The sequence below is a fragment of the Dreissena polymorpha genome, unplaced genomic scaffold, assembly GCF_020536995.1.
Source record: "Dreissena polymorpha isolate Duluth1 unplaced genomic scaffold, UMN_Dpol_1.0 chrUn006, whole genome shotgun sequence".
NCBI classification, from domain to species: Eukaryota; Metazoa; Mollusca; class Bivalvia; order Myida; family Dreissenidae; genus Dreissena; species Dreissena polymorpha.
In genome coordinates, this window is record NW_026273320.1 from 400,401 (window position 1) to 415,851 (window position 15,451).

At 34.8% G+C, this 15,451-nt stretch overlaps 1 protein-coding gene and 1 long non-coding RNA gene across 2 annotated transcripts in view; both read right to left on the reverse strand.

Annotated features, from left to right (window-relative positions):
- Positions 1–7,339: 7,339 nt before the first annotated feature.
- On the reverse strand, positions 7,340–9,079 carry LOC127863370 (uncharacterized). Its single transcript, XR_008041038.1, has 2 exons — positions 8,693–9,079; positions 7,340–8,304 (listed from the first exon to the last, which is right to left on the reverse strand). It is a non-coding gene; the product is annotated as an uncharacterized LOC127863370 (long non-coding RNA).
- Positions 9,080–13,386: 4,307 nt separating this feature from the next.
- Positions 13,387–15,451, reverse strand: part of LOC127863381 (uncharacterized) — a 57,609-nt gene continuing 55,544 nt past the window's right edge. Inside the window, exon 58 of the mRNA XM_052402892.1 lies at positions 13,387–15,002. Coding sequence (XP_052258852.1) covers positions 14,949–15,002 — 54 coding nt within the window. The 3' untranslated portion in view covers positions 13,387–14,948. The remainder of the gene's footprint in view (positions 15,003–15,451) is intronic.

A 15,451-nucleotide genomic window follows, 5' to 3' on the forward strand; every position in this document is an offset into this window, starting at 1 on the left:
TTTATGTCTTATGGTTTGTTTATGGGTATTCACCTTTACTCTCATGAATACCATTTAAAGTGAACTTTAAAAATAAATAAATAAAACAAACAAGAAACTATATCAGTAGATAAATGGCTGCTGTTACCATACTTGTATAAAAGAGCACGATCTATAAACATACAATGATCAAAGCTGCGAGCACCGCCTTGGAACCGTCAACACCGCAAGGGGGTTCAAACTGGGTTGAGGGCTTGCCGAACATCACACATAGCCTGAAATTAATCACATACTAAACGCGTCCAAGTTATTAGTATACGCTTATAAAGAAATATTGTCGTTCTACAAAAATATATTACACTTTCAAGTCAGCGATGTATATACACACCATTCTGAAAACAAATCATGTGTAAGAAAGATCTTAAATACCTTTCATCTACATAACAAAGGATAGCTTTACTGTGTACAGCCACTGAAGACTGAAATATGACAATATTGAACATATATGTACGTGATACCTACTACTGCAGTATGAGATACATGTACTTTACAAAATATATTTAAATTATGTCCTCCGAGGACAAAATTTCCACACCCTAGTGGTTACATGATTGATATTGAATAGAAACGACAGTTATGACTTATATACTTGAATACTTATATGTACGATTTTCACAGATTATCGTATTTTTTAAATATATCATTACTTTAATATACTAGCACTAACAAAACAGTATTTTTTATAATAAAAATCACAATCCTCCTGCTTTTAAATGTGAAATGTAGTATTAACATAAAACCGGTAGGACACGCTTTTAATAAACTATCTATAAAAAAACTCTTTACAGACGCTTTGTAATGTTTAAGATTTCGATTGCTGATCATCAATAAACAAACATATATATGTTTGATGTTTTAAGTCAGGTGTGTTATTTTGCACAAACATATATATGTTTAATGTTTTAAGTCAGGTGTGTTATTTTGCTTGTGTTGCTTGATCTACAGATTTGTGTATGCACTGACCTACGTTAAGAATTAATGTCGACGCAAACAGAAACAAAATGACAATACCTTCCACATTATTTGCCCCATGTTATGTTCCCTATTCCCAGGGGCATAATTTGAAAAAACTTAGTAGAGAACTATTAGATGTCACTGCCTACCAAATTTGATAGAAATAGGCCAAGTGGTTATGGACAAGAAGATTTTCTATAGTTTGCACAAAATGGGCCCAATATAAGCATATGTTCAATTTTGTGACCCCTAGGGAACGGTCAAGTTTGATCCCAGGGGCTTAATTTGAACAAACTTGGTAGAGGACTATAAGATGGCATTACATACCAAATTTGGTAGCCCTATGCCATACGGTTATGGACTAGAAGATTGTTAAAGTTTGCACAAAATAGGAGTTATATAAGCAAATTTTCGATTTTTTGACTCCCCAGGGCGGGGTCAAATTTGACCCCAGGGGCATAATTTGAACAAACTTGGTAGAGGACTATTAGATGTCACTACATACCAAATTTGGTAGCCTTAGGCCCAATGGTTATGGACAAGAAGATTTTTAAAGTTTTCACAAAATAGGCCTTATATAGCAAATTTTCAATTTTTTAACCCCCCGGGACAGAGTCAAATTTGACCCCAGGGGCTTAATTTGAACAAACTTGGTAGAGGACAATAAGATGTCACTACATACCAAATTTGGTAGCCCTTGGCCCAATGGTTATGGACAAGAAATTTTTAAAGTTTTCACAAAATAGGCCTTATGTAAGTAAATGTTCAATTGTTTGACCCCCCGGGGCAGGGTCAAATGTGACCCCAGGGGCATAATTTGAACAAACTTGGTAGAAGACTATAAGATGTCACTACATAGCAAATTTGGTAGCCCTAGGCCCAATGGTTATGGTTAAAAAGATTTTTAAAGTTTGCACAAAGTAGGCCTTATAAAAGCAAATTTTCAATTTTTTAACCCCCCCCCCCCCGGGGCAGGTTCAAATTTGACCCCAGGGGCATAGTTTGAACAAACTTGGTAGAAAACTATAAGATGTCACTACATAGCAAATTTGGTAGCCCTTGGTCTAATGGTTATGGACAAGAAGATTTTTAAAGTTTGCACAAAAAAGGCCTTATATAGCAAATTTTCATTTTTATAACCCCCCGGGGCAGAGTCAAATTTGACCACAGGGGCATAATGTTAACAAACTTGGTAGAGGACTATAAGATGTCACTACATACCAAATTTGGTAGCCCTACACCATATGGTTATGGACAAGAAGATTTTTAAAGTTTGCACAAAATAGGCCTTATATAAGCAAATTATCAATTTCCTGACCCCCCGGGGCAGGGTAAAATTTGACCCCAGGGGCATAATTTGAACAAACTTGGTAGAGGACTATAAGATGTCACTACATACCAAGTTTGGTATCCCTAGGCCCAATGGTTCTTGACAAGAAGATTTATAAAGTTTGCACAAAATAGGCCTTATATAAGCAAATTTTCAATTTTTTGACCCCCAGGGGCAAAGTCAAATTTGACCCCAGGGGCATCATTTGAACAAATTTGAAAGAGGTTCACCACAGGAACATTCCTGAGAAATTTCATAAGAATTGGACCAGTAGTTTAGGAGTAAGAATATGTTTTAAGAAAAAGTTAACGCACGCACGCACGCACACACGACGGACACATGGACCATGACATAAGCCCCGCTGGCCTTTGGCCAGTGGAGCTAAAAATCGTTCAGTTACAACGAATTAGCTGGAAATTGAAGCTGTAATTCAAAGTCCGTCCCTACTTTCGTGAGTCTAGGTTGTTACCCATTTATGCCTAGCGTCTAGAAAAGGGCCTTTGCAAACAGCGTAGACTGAGACGCCGCATGCGGCGTCTCATCAGGGTCTGCGCTGTTTGCTTAAACGAATTTCTCTGTAAGTATTATTCGAAATATTAAATGAAATATACTAGACATCCCTAATTTTGGAAATAAATTGATCCAATTTTAGAATAATGGGAGAGTCCACTAGGCATAAATGGGTTTATTATGTAGTGTGCAGGGGCACACTCCGAGTCCACTCATAATGCCGCCTCTGGCCCGGAAGGACCTCATAAACTTTAAAATACTCATATACCGGTAATCTAATCTTATTGTGTCATAATAAAACGAATCATACTTTAATTTATCAGAACTTGTTCTGGGAAATATAAAATCAACAGAAATGTTCTGTAAATTGATTTAATGCAACAAGATGTATATAAAGTAATAAAAATAAACAGACTTATTTTCGGCCAGTAATACAGTCCCGATTAACAACATGGGCAGAATAGTATAACAGCATTAAAGAGGTCCAAAACAGCAATCTGCGCGGGATATTCTACAGCCGACAACATGTATATCCGGTTTTCTAGGCATTGCCATGATTGGGCAACAATATATAGAAAAACCAGACGGAAGATTTTAAGCGTGATACATTGTACAAAAGCCTTAGATGTGCAAGTGCATGAATACATGTGTTTAAAACTTAATACTATTTGGGTGAAACGGAAGATATTTAATAATTTAGCTTTCGTGTGTAAGTATTCACATTTTAAGAGCAGGGTTCGCATTCAAAATAAAACACGGATTTTGATCGGGGATCGGAATGAACCTGGAATGTTTTGAATTAGCTATAGATGATGTGGAAACAGTAAATGGGACGTAACCAGTACGATCCTATCTAATATATTAATGAGTTAGCTCGCTTATTAAGACCCCCCCCCCCCCCCCAGGTCAACGTGGTATATGTTGACCGAACTTATTCTATTGCTTTATTGCGAAAAAAGTTATATATTTCCGATACCAGCTAAAAAGCATATCACAGTTCTGCAAAACGCTGTTATGTTAATAAATGAAGAATCCAGACGGATATAATAGGTTGCAGAAATGAAGTTTCGTAACGTTCGCATGAAAACTGCAATTATTACATTTAAATGTAACCTCAGTCTTTAAATGTATGGGGCCGAACCCCACTGTTAAACTAGCTGGTGACGCGAAAACCTAAACTGATCCTGTTCAATCCTATTAGCATACCTTTGGAAAATTTAACATACAGGAATATTTTAAAGCCACACACCTTGATTTGAAGTACATGTTAATCAATACATATAGATGCAATTTGAAAGTGTGCAAAATTGTCATTAAATCTATAGCCTAGTTAGCAAGTAATTTATAAAAGTAAAAAAAAGAAAACCGAACGTATATTTTGACAAACGAGATTATTTTTAAGTTTAAGCGCAAAAAACACTAATTTTTACCTTGTAACCACCAGAAATATTCTTATTGAAAACGATAAAATTAAATGTATAGCCAAGATAGCAAGTAATTTATTATTTTTCAAACGTTTCCGCAATTAAAACCGAAAGTAGGATTTCTAGACGTATTCGTCCATTCCGACAAACGCGATTATTTTTTAGTTTTAAAGCGCAAAAGAGACGGATTTCTACCTTGTAACAACCAGATATATTCTAATTGGCATAGATCAAATATGTTTCTTATTTATACTTAAATTTACAAGCCATGTATTGCATTTCAAGGTGTGTGGCGTTAAGGTTGAATCAATGGTAATACCAATTTTGGCACACGCATCAGGTATCTGGGGTTTTGCGATAGTATTTAATTGGTACATATGCATTTAGGCAGGCAATAAGGAGTGGAACATTAGTTTACTCGTAATGCTGTTACTTATGGGGCGTTGGGTGTTGATTTAATCAAATTGCTATTCACAGATACCCAAGCCGGTACCCAAGACATAATGATCTGATGCTGAAAGATATAAAACGAGTAAACTTGTTTACTTATGATCAACATGTCTGTGGTTCGCTTTTGGTGTTGTTTCTCTTAGCCGGGGAATGTTGAAATATTTTAAAACGTTTTTTAAAAGTGTTTAATCGATACAAAACAAAATTTACATGTAAAATTACCGGAATCCTCACGATGTGATGCGTATACACGTAGATGCTTTAAATCTAAAGTCATTCAGAAAAAGTCCTTACTTATGTAAGGAAACAATCTTCAGCTAAATGTAGATGCTCAAATCACATGTACGCAATCTACATCGGTAAGAATATTAAACGTTCCACTTTAGCCAAAATGCATTTCTTGACAGAAAATATTTAAGTTTGAGTGTTGGTATGTTCGATTTACAATTTTTGGCATAACAGTCTGAATGGGTTTGCCAAGCGAGGTGTGATGATTTGGTTCAAACTGAACTCACCATGTTGGTCAGTTGGTAAATAGCTCGGCTGGTCTGCAAGCTGCACATGTGTATATAAATATATGTCGCAATATAGTACCTCAGTTTTCTGTCTGTAAACATGATTTTTTCATTTAATGTTGTTTATACTATGAAGAAGTGCAAGATAACATTTTCGTTTATCTCCTGATATCGTTTGCAAAAGTATTGCCCTTGAACTTAGTCGAATTTTGTATTCTTAACTCGTTTAACATGAGTATTTCGCGTCGTGATCTAGGCCCTCAGCTTTCTAGCTATCAACATAAAACTTTATAGATATTTTTTATTATACTACATGTATATAGAATTGCTTTATTGTCTCGTGCAGGGTGCGATATTCTTTGCAAAGAAATGATGGATTGAATTTATGCAAATGCCGGACACGAAACATCATTGTTTAAGTGTATTTTGCGTCGCAAACTTGTCTTTTCTCACTTTTCTGCTTATCAATTCAAAACGCTAAAGATATATTGTTCATACTGTATTAGAGTGCAAAACGTAATTTTCGTAATTTTCCAAGTTATGCGCCCTTTTACTCATGCAAATTCTGCATAACTAGCATCAATTAACATGTGTACTTTTTTTTCGTAAAGTAGTCTGTCAGTTCTTTGCATATCAAAATGAAACTTTGTAGATATGTTGTTTACACTATGTTAAAGTGCAATGCCTTATGTTAAATTATGTTGCAATTTTATTTACATAGTTTTGTGCCATAGAAGTTAGGCAAATTTGTGTTGCTTACGTTATTGCACATGTGTACTTTTATTCGCGAACATTTTTCGTTGGATTAAAACGAAACCTTATAAGTAGCTGTGTATAAAACCATTTAGAAGTGCAATACGTTATTTCTGTGTACGGCGCATTATTTATTGCACAGTTATGAGAGCTTGAACTAAGCAAATTGATTCAATAAAGGTATAACAGCGATCGAAACAAATGTTTAGATAAATTGAGTCGTGTTCTGAGAAAACTGGGCATAATGCATGTGCGTAAAGTTTCGTCCCAGATTAGTTTGTGCAGTCCGCACAGGCTAATCAAGGACGACACTTTCCGCCTAAATTGGGTTTTTGCTAAAAAGAGACTTCATTTATACGAAAAATCTCATAAAAGTGGAAAGTGTCGTCACTGATTAGCCTGTGCGGACTGCACTGGCTAATCCGGGACGACACTTAACGCACATGCACTATGCCCAGTTTTATCAGAACACGACTCAATTTTTCTTAGACTCAACTTTTGCACCTGCATGAAATAAGCTAATGTGGTGGGGGTATTTGTCACCTTAATGACTAATCTAGTTATTTTTTCATTATAATGATTAAATAATATTGCACTGTTTCATAAGCTTCGTATGTTTTAATTGGATTAACGATGTGTTGCTCATTTATTTCATGTAATATTATATATGGTTCATACGTTTGGTAAAATACAGATATGTGGGCTTTAATCAAGTTAAATGTCCACTTATACTGCCTGAAATAATAAATAATGTTTTATTTTGTTTTAGAAATGAAAGATACACATGCAATAAACAAAACGCTGACGGCAATGCACTTCATTTGCGTTTTGTAAGAACAGTTATAGTGTGTGTCGCCGCACAAATATGTTATGCTTTCCAAAGAGAAAGAAAAGTATATTTTTTTTATTAAACATTTCTTAATTTATTATTCTGTGAAACTAATGCTTATATATTTGCATCACCTCATGGTAAATTATTTATTTTGAAAAAAGTATTTATAAATTTGCCCATTACTTGCAAAAACAGCGCTAAATAAAAAATATCGTATTATGATGTGGTTGTTCAAGGAATAACAGTACCACAATAGCAGATATAAGAATAGTAACAGTCTCGATTATTTTATTATTATTATTATTGTTATTATTATTATTATTATTATTATTATTACTATTATTATTATTTTTTTTAATTATAATAATAATTATTATTATTATAAACAAGACAATACTATTACTAATAAATTATTATTATTATAAGTATTATAATTATTATTAGCAGCAGTAGCAGCAGCAGTAGAAGTAGAAGTAGTATCACATGAACACGTAAACACTTAAATAATATTATTTGATGACAACTCGAAATAATGTGTTTGAATTTTATTATTATCAATGCATAAAGCAATCCGCTATCACGACATGAAAACAATACGAAAATTACAAAACAAAATCAAATATATCATTGCCAGAATGATATGGAAATGAGATTCTTCAACGCCCTAATATTCCTCAAAATAAAAAAAACAGTCACCAATGCTATGTGGTTTAGCCATAACGCATAATTGGCCGACCATTTTCACTTTCGTCTTTCTCCGAAAAATATCTTTGTATTATTTGTCGCGCATTAATGTCCTTTAGTAACCATCTCAGGTCTCTTTTGGGTCTTAAATCCGGATGGCTGCTGCTGTGTCGATGATTTTGTGAGGAATATTTAGCAATTCTGTTAATGTCATAGCTAATCAACAACATAATGTCATTCAAAAAGTACTCAAGTGTTTTTCCACGGCGCGTTTTAATTCCGGACGTCCTTTTGTGTACTCAATGAGGTCTAAATCGACATGTCGCTCTTGTTCGTCGCCGGGAACCATTTTAATTTCATCAGAATTCAAGCCACCTGCGTCTTCACTGCGTTTGTGACGAAGTTTCTTGTCTTGAACTCCGAATTCAGTGTCTGTGACGTCATTTTCGGAAATAAAATCCGTTTCGGATTTTTTATCAAGTCCATATGCCGCGCTAAAGGCGTTTCGGTTTTGAAGCAACGATTTCATTGAATCAATCTTTTGCATAAGTTTCTGTGAATCACGCCTAAGTCCGTTAAGAACTTCAAAAATTAGTCGTTTGTTGATGGAACTCGCTCTTGAGCCTCCTTCTTTCGGAATCAGACTGGTTTTGGTGTCGCTCTCGAATTGCAGGAAGTCCCGTCCATCAGGGTTAGTTTCGTCAAGCGTCTCCGTAGATTTAGGAAAGAATATCGCCGCTGCGCTTATTTCCCGGAACAGTAACGGACACAGCAAACTTGCCGAAAGTATCATCCGGTATATTTGAGTCATATCTGGAAATAAAAATAACAATTATAATACATAAATAATAATGATATTGATAATAATAATATACAACAACCATCACGCTGTTCATTTTAATAATTTAATTATATTGTTGTTCGTTAATACTATTTAATAAAAAATCTTTTTAATTCTATATGCACTGTTGAACTTTATTATCATATCGATTATTTTACTTAAAAAATGTTAATATTGAATTATATTATTTTAAAACTCTCAGTTGTATTGACTTATTTTTTTTTAAGTAATGCATTTATTTTATTTGAATTGTTTCTACTTAATACTAAAATTAATCCCTGACTATTGTTTGCATAATTTTATTGTAACAACTCTCTTGGATTTTAGTAATTCACAAATTCTTTCTCAAAATCAACTCACCTTAATGAGAAATAATATGTCCTTAGAGAAGTGCAGGAGGTGTGTATATTCTATCTGAAGCTCAAAACTAAATGCGATGTTAGTCGTACCCAGTTGAACGAATACAATGAAGGGATATTAGTTGATGTCGATTATATATCCTCCCTAATATGTCTTCCCTTATGGCCTGATGTTCCCCTCTGTTGCCGGAGGTAGGCTCCTTTGGTAGGCTAATCAGTAACGTATCAATGAAACGTCCTCGAATAATCTCAAAAATGTGCTCATCCACTCCGCTGGGGTCGGGAACGCGAGGTGCACTCGAGCCGTGTTCGAATGGATTTCAACGTATGTGAACTGAAAATTTGCGTCCATATTTATTTTATCGTTTGATCATTTCGATGAACTTATTTGTAACTATTTAGGGGTTGTATTATTATAATTAGTTTTATCTGCAATGATATAACGTTAAAGGTGTACTTTCAATGTCACAGGCAATATTCGTGCTCGTTACAAGCGTAGCAATTTGACTGATGTCAAAGTAGACTTTTGAAAAATATTCATAAAAAAGCAGTTAGTTTTGATACTATTTTTGTTGGTTTTTTGCAAAACGCAATAACCGAATTGGTCACTTACCAAAAATAGTATTATGCATTTATGTGCCATCTTAACCTACGGGATAAAGGATTTAGCCCCGATTCCCAATAGGAGAGAATTTTAACCGAGAAGCGAGCGTGAAGTTTACAAATTAAAAAGAGCTATGCGCAGTGGAGCAGATGATGAAAAGCAGTGAGACACACATACACTATGAGCCGCGTCATTCGAAAATAGGTCTTATGCCTTATTCGCGCAGTCTGGTAACGAGCTACCCTGGCCGCTTTTGAGACAATGTAACCTTGGGAGCCATTATACCGGAAAGTATAGCTCGTGACCAGACTGACAACTGCACGGGCTAGTTGGAGGTCGCCTATAGCATTAGACCTTTTTTCGTATGAATCGGCTTTTATAGTCTTCAATAATTACATTCTTTAAATGCCTCTGTGAATTGCCGTAATGCACGAAATTGCCGAATTGTCAGTGAGTCCATATTGCAATATGTGGTCATTTTTAAAACGTTGTATATTTAAAAATTAAAATTGTGTATACAAGTATTAACAATATCACATTATATCAGTTCATTCTATCCATAGTAAAAGGTGCCCTGTCCTTTAATTAGCAACGGATTCAGTTGAATTGACACTTACACAAACAAATCATCTCAAACTATTGTTCAATCATTATCATAAGTGTGAGCTAGATAAAACGACGAGTCTTAACCGTCCATTTATTTCAAGTAATACAATTAATTATGCAATAGCTAGAACGTTCGCTTTTCACATTTTTGCACCACAATTTATTTAATTGATGACTCTATTGCACCAAACCATGGCGTTTACCATCTGTATCATCTGGTTATTAGACTTGGTCATGGGCGTGTTCTAGAAACAGCTATAAACGAGTCAGCTGTAAATGGTCATCTGACTTTGAGTTTCCTTATTCTTAAATTTGTCAGGGGAACATTTTGAAGAACAACTTAATTGAGCCCGTCGTCAAAGTCAATTCGGTACGAAATGATACAATAAGCGTAACACAATGACTCAGTGGTGATATTAACGTTATTGTTTAATTAAAAAAAGATGCGCTTATTTAACAGTTAAAATAGTTGCAGAAAACTCAGGCATGGTTTATATGTTCATATTGTAAACACCATAGGTATGAAATGTTAGACGGATGTCGCTTTGTATTCAAAGAGCGTGTATATCCGTATTGAAAATAGCTTCGTGCCATGAATCATAGATTTGACTTTGGTTAGTGGCCAACATACTGGACAGATATACCTTGTGTTTTGCGTTTATAGGTTAGTGTAAGAGTATGAGTGGTTGAACGGATTTTTATTGCACACAATCTGCAAAGAATAAAACAAAGAGAACAAAATCCACTGCATATGAAACTTCATATATTTGAGTCTCGTTCTGTACGAACGGGGCTTAAGGCATGGACTCAAAGCGAGTTGCCAGATTAGCCTGTGTGCCAGATTAGCCTGTGCATAGGCTGGATTTTCGTTAAGGAGAGACTTCTTTTAAACAAAAAAATCCATAACAGCGGAGAGTTCCGTCCCTGATAAGCCTGTGCGGCCTGCTAATATGGGATGATTCTTTACGCACAGGCATCAAACCCCGTTTGCCCAGAGCTGTGTTCGTGTATATACCAATATCAGGCATTTATCGATATGATATCGTACCTCATATTACTATTATTCTGATAAATTGTGCGTACAATCCGAATGTTAATTTCAAAAGCATTCGATAATTGCCGACTGTTTGGTGACATGTGCCGTTTCAACGTTCAATGTGCACAATGAAAGTTCACAATAACGTCAGAGCGACTTCCATTTCGGCGTCACTGTGTTGACAAATGTCGTTTGGCCATGAACCTGTTTGTCCGAACATGTCTGCTGTACAGTCACTCTCATACCTTCTTATGCCACATCGCTTTAAGAACATGTACCTTCCGCGACCGAGGTCAAAGACCCGGTCTCAGGACGGTTTTACTGGTGTTAGCTGAGAAGGATGCTTGCAAGGTCCGGTTTCAGGACGTATGTACAAATGTAATCTGTGAACAGCGCATGCTCATCAAGCACGAAGAGAGCATGTCACGTTGTAACTATCTGTATGCGTAAGTCGCTGTCCTTAAATGCGGCCAACGCAAAGACCATCTTTCGTGTTTTGTGATGTCACAACAACTTGGATGCATTTGAAGGACATCCACTATTTGAAACACAATTGGGGAATTATAATTGATATCATCGGTGATTTGTTTTCAAAGCACATAATACGACGTATGGGCAAGCATTGCACAGAAGGAAATGGGTTATACAGATTTTCTTGTAGCAAATATCTGTCCGTTCATCCACTATAACAGACATCCCCATTCATAGCAATTTGGAATCCATTGAGAAATCATTAGAAACAACCATTACATGATCTTGCCAGAACATCATTTCAAAATTCTTCCCGTGCATATAAAAAGCACTTGCAACAATAGAAAATTCAAACCAAAATAACTGAACAGTTTGGGTTTCCGGAAAGAAATAGATTGTAAAGTAACAATACGCGCACAGATTGTTTATTTCAATGCAGGATACCCATTTTGTATGAAGGTCTACGAATGTGCAACGTAGAACTGCAAATACGCTGAATTTGTAACATAACAAACAATACGTATAATGAAATATATATTACCATCAATATCTGTCAGTGATGGTCATAAATACTACCACCTAACCCGACCGACATGTGTGCCTTATTCCGTCTCAAAGAGTTCGACATTTATTTAAAAACTATTCACGGCGCGTCCAGTATTAAAGATATATTTTGAAGAATACAAACTTTTTATCAACCCAATTTCCAGTTGGTCATTTCAAGGGGATCAACGCAAACATAATTGTTAATTAAGCACAACAGCACTTACAAATGAATATGGAGCGTGTGAAGTTTTAAAAAAGAACTCGATTGTCAAGAAATGCTTTTAAAATACCTATGAACCAACTTATCAACCATCATGAGATCCAGCAGATCCCTTTCAAACTTTGTTGTATTGGGTTTTATAATTGATAAACAAAATATTTCATGTGCAGCACTTGACGTAATATGGAACAGGTTATGTTTACAACCATCATATGATGCAATACCAAGAATCGTTTGAATGTTTGACATACCGGTCATTGTTGTGCAAACCAATGCTAAAGCCCTGTAAATTGTTATCACTAAAGGTACGAACACACTGTTTTATCAACCATCCAGTGAAATCTTCTTGTCTGAAAACTCGCTTAATTGACATGTTTTATCGACACTTTTCAGACGATTTATCAATCCAACAGGCGACAACACAATTTTAACAAAGCTAGAACAAAAGAACGCTAACGTCGCCATTTTGGTAAGGCACAAATGCTCTTTTTGCATCGTTATCAAACATATTTTGATGGTACGTATCCAAAGGGAGACAGTCTATGTTTGACGAGAGTGATACGGGAGATTGGAAAGTCAGTTTAGAAGATTCAACATCTTCCTGTGGGGTATGGTCCGAAGTGTTTCGTAAGAGCGTTAACCAGGATTATCTTTGACACGTCGGTTTCTATTGGTTGCCTCATTCAGTTGTGCATGCCAATCATGACAGTGGTAAAAGCGTGTCGATCGTTGCTTTTTAGGGATTCTTGTTATATGAGTGTCATTGAATCGAATGTTCACGGTTGTTTTAATTGCATTTAGGGACACTGACTTACCCTTGATAGCATGTAAGCATAATTGTATAAGTGGTAAACATGTGTCATCAAATAGCAAATACTACAGTGAGCACAGGAGCAACCTTGACATGCTTGCGTGATGATGAAGGTCATGCATTCCATCCATAATGCATTTTAAACAAAAAAAATATCAAAATTATTTTGCAAACAACAACGTAAAATATTTTGTTAAAAATCTTTAACAGAACTAGTGGTTGCAATTGTGAAGTCTTCATACTGAAAGCAAATGATGTTTCATAAAGGTAATACTAAAATGTACAAATGTGTCCTTTTCTTGTGCATGATTTAGAAATTGTTTGCCGTATTTGTTTGATACTCGTCTTAGTCGATGTCACTCCCTGTCCCTCTCGACACGGATTTAATTACAAAAGCAACCTCATAATTGCACAGTTTATTTCCTCCTTTAATAGATCTATATAAACTAAAATTAACAAGATATTTCCTTGCCTAAAAAAGAAGCGTTTGTAGATAAATGTCCAATTTTCAATTTAATCTTAGATAATAAAAAAAAGCTTGCGGATATTTTTAAACGTTATTGATAGCAACACGAGATTCAATTTCTAGACGCCAGTTCAATGTTTGAAGAAAAAAACACACACAATAATAATTAAAACAAATGTCATGAATTTGAAACAAAGAATGCACTATATGAAAACAGGCTAAGTAGTACTCAATAATAATAATAATAATAATAATAAAAATAATAATAATAAAAATAAAGCAAAAACATAAAAGCATTAATATTGTTAAGTTTATGGATATTGATCAATCAAAACAGGCAAAACGGTTATTTGAAAAATATATGAATTACTATTTGCTAGCATAGCGTTTGAATTATGATGTTGAGTTTTAAAGCCTTAATAGCCCATTTGTAGCGCATTCAAGTTTGGTCACGATGGTACGAGTCCAGGCAAACGTAATTTGTTCTGAATATAAAAAATCATTATTCAAATAAAACTATAATCTATTAATAAAATAAAATAAAAGTTCTTTTAACTTGGCAAAAATTTCAATTTTGGTTATGTATGTGTATTTAAAAAAACATTGAGAATGAACACAGCGAAACGTAAAAATGTCAGGAAAGGATTGAGGCTTCATACAATTTAATGTCGTTTAACAGGGCAACAGATAAGGTTCGTTTTATCGTTTTTACGATTTGTATTTGACAGAAAACGAATTGAAATTAAAAATCAATCGTACATAAAACGGTAATGAAAATGGAAAACGAATTGAAATCGATTCTTTGTCGTTTCAGTTTTTTTCCGTTTTCCTCCGTTCCGTGTTAAATTATAATAAGTGTACTGTAACCTTTAGTGCGGCCGTTATATTTTCAGTTAGTTTATACTATCATACATACATACATTTATGTGACCAGTATACCATCAGATTAAATAGCGCATGTGTTGACGGATTCTGAAATATTCGGCTCAAAATACCGCTGCGATTCCGTGTCTGAAAAACTAATAACATCGTGATTTCCACTGGCTTGTCATTCATGTAGAGGGTTTAATAATTTGAGTATGCTCTGAGACTGAAAGGCAGTGGTGTTGAAACTGGTTGAAACAAAATGACGCCATCATCCATTTGTCAATATACAATTAATACTAATATTTACAAACGACCATTGTCACTGTGAATTTATAATGTTTTAATTGGAATAAGAATTGCTGAGAATAATCAATATTCAAACATGAAACGCTAATCTGATCCAGAAATGTATGAACGTTTTGATCAAATTGTAAAAATAACTAATTGACAAATAGTTTTGATGGAAAAAAACTAATTGTTACGAAAAAGCTTGCAGTGAACACTAATTGACCCAAAATCTTATCTGTTGCCCTGGTTTAATCGGAAATAAACAAAAGTCGTAAATGTCGTATAACCGGAAGAATATGGTTGCTATCACATGACTTCCGCCCGTTGATTTAGTTGAACATTCTACAGCTTTGTGGTCACCTTTTCAACGCATTCGCATTTCTTGATTACATGTATCTGCAAGTAAAGAACACATTTGGAAAATGATTTATTTTCATAAACAGCCAATCCCAAAAATATACCTGTTTGCATATAAAACGGTCATAGACGTTGAGTCTTATGAAATTTAGAAACGTTATGTTTCACTTACGATCTTTCTACAAATGGTTCCATAATATTATGATCCCTGTTAAAAACATGTTGTATTGTCGCTGAACGTCATGGTGTTATAATTATTTTTAGAAAAAGGCATGTGTCGATATGACACAGATGCCCCAACATTTTAGTTTTGTTTTCAAATTGGATGTTTGACCTCGAAGCATGACCTTTACCTGTTAGTTAGGGAGAAGGGTGTTTCACGCAAAACGGCGTCTTTTAATAATTCATATTTGTGCCAAATTATTTTCAAATCTTTCAATATATGGCAAAATATTGGTTGGGTCAGTCATTTTTACATTTGACCTTTA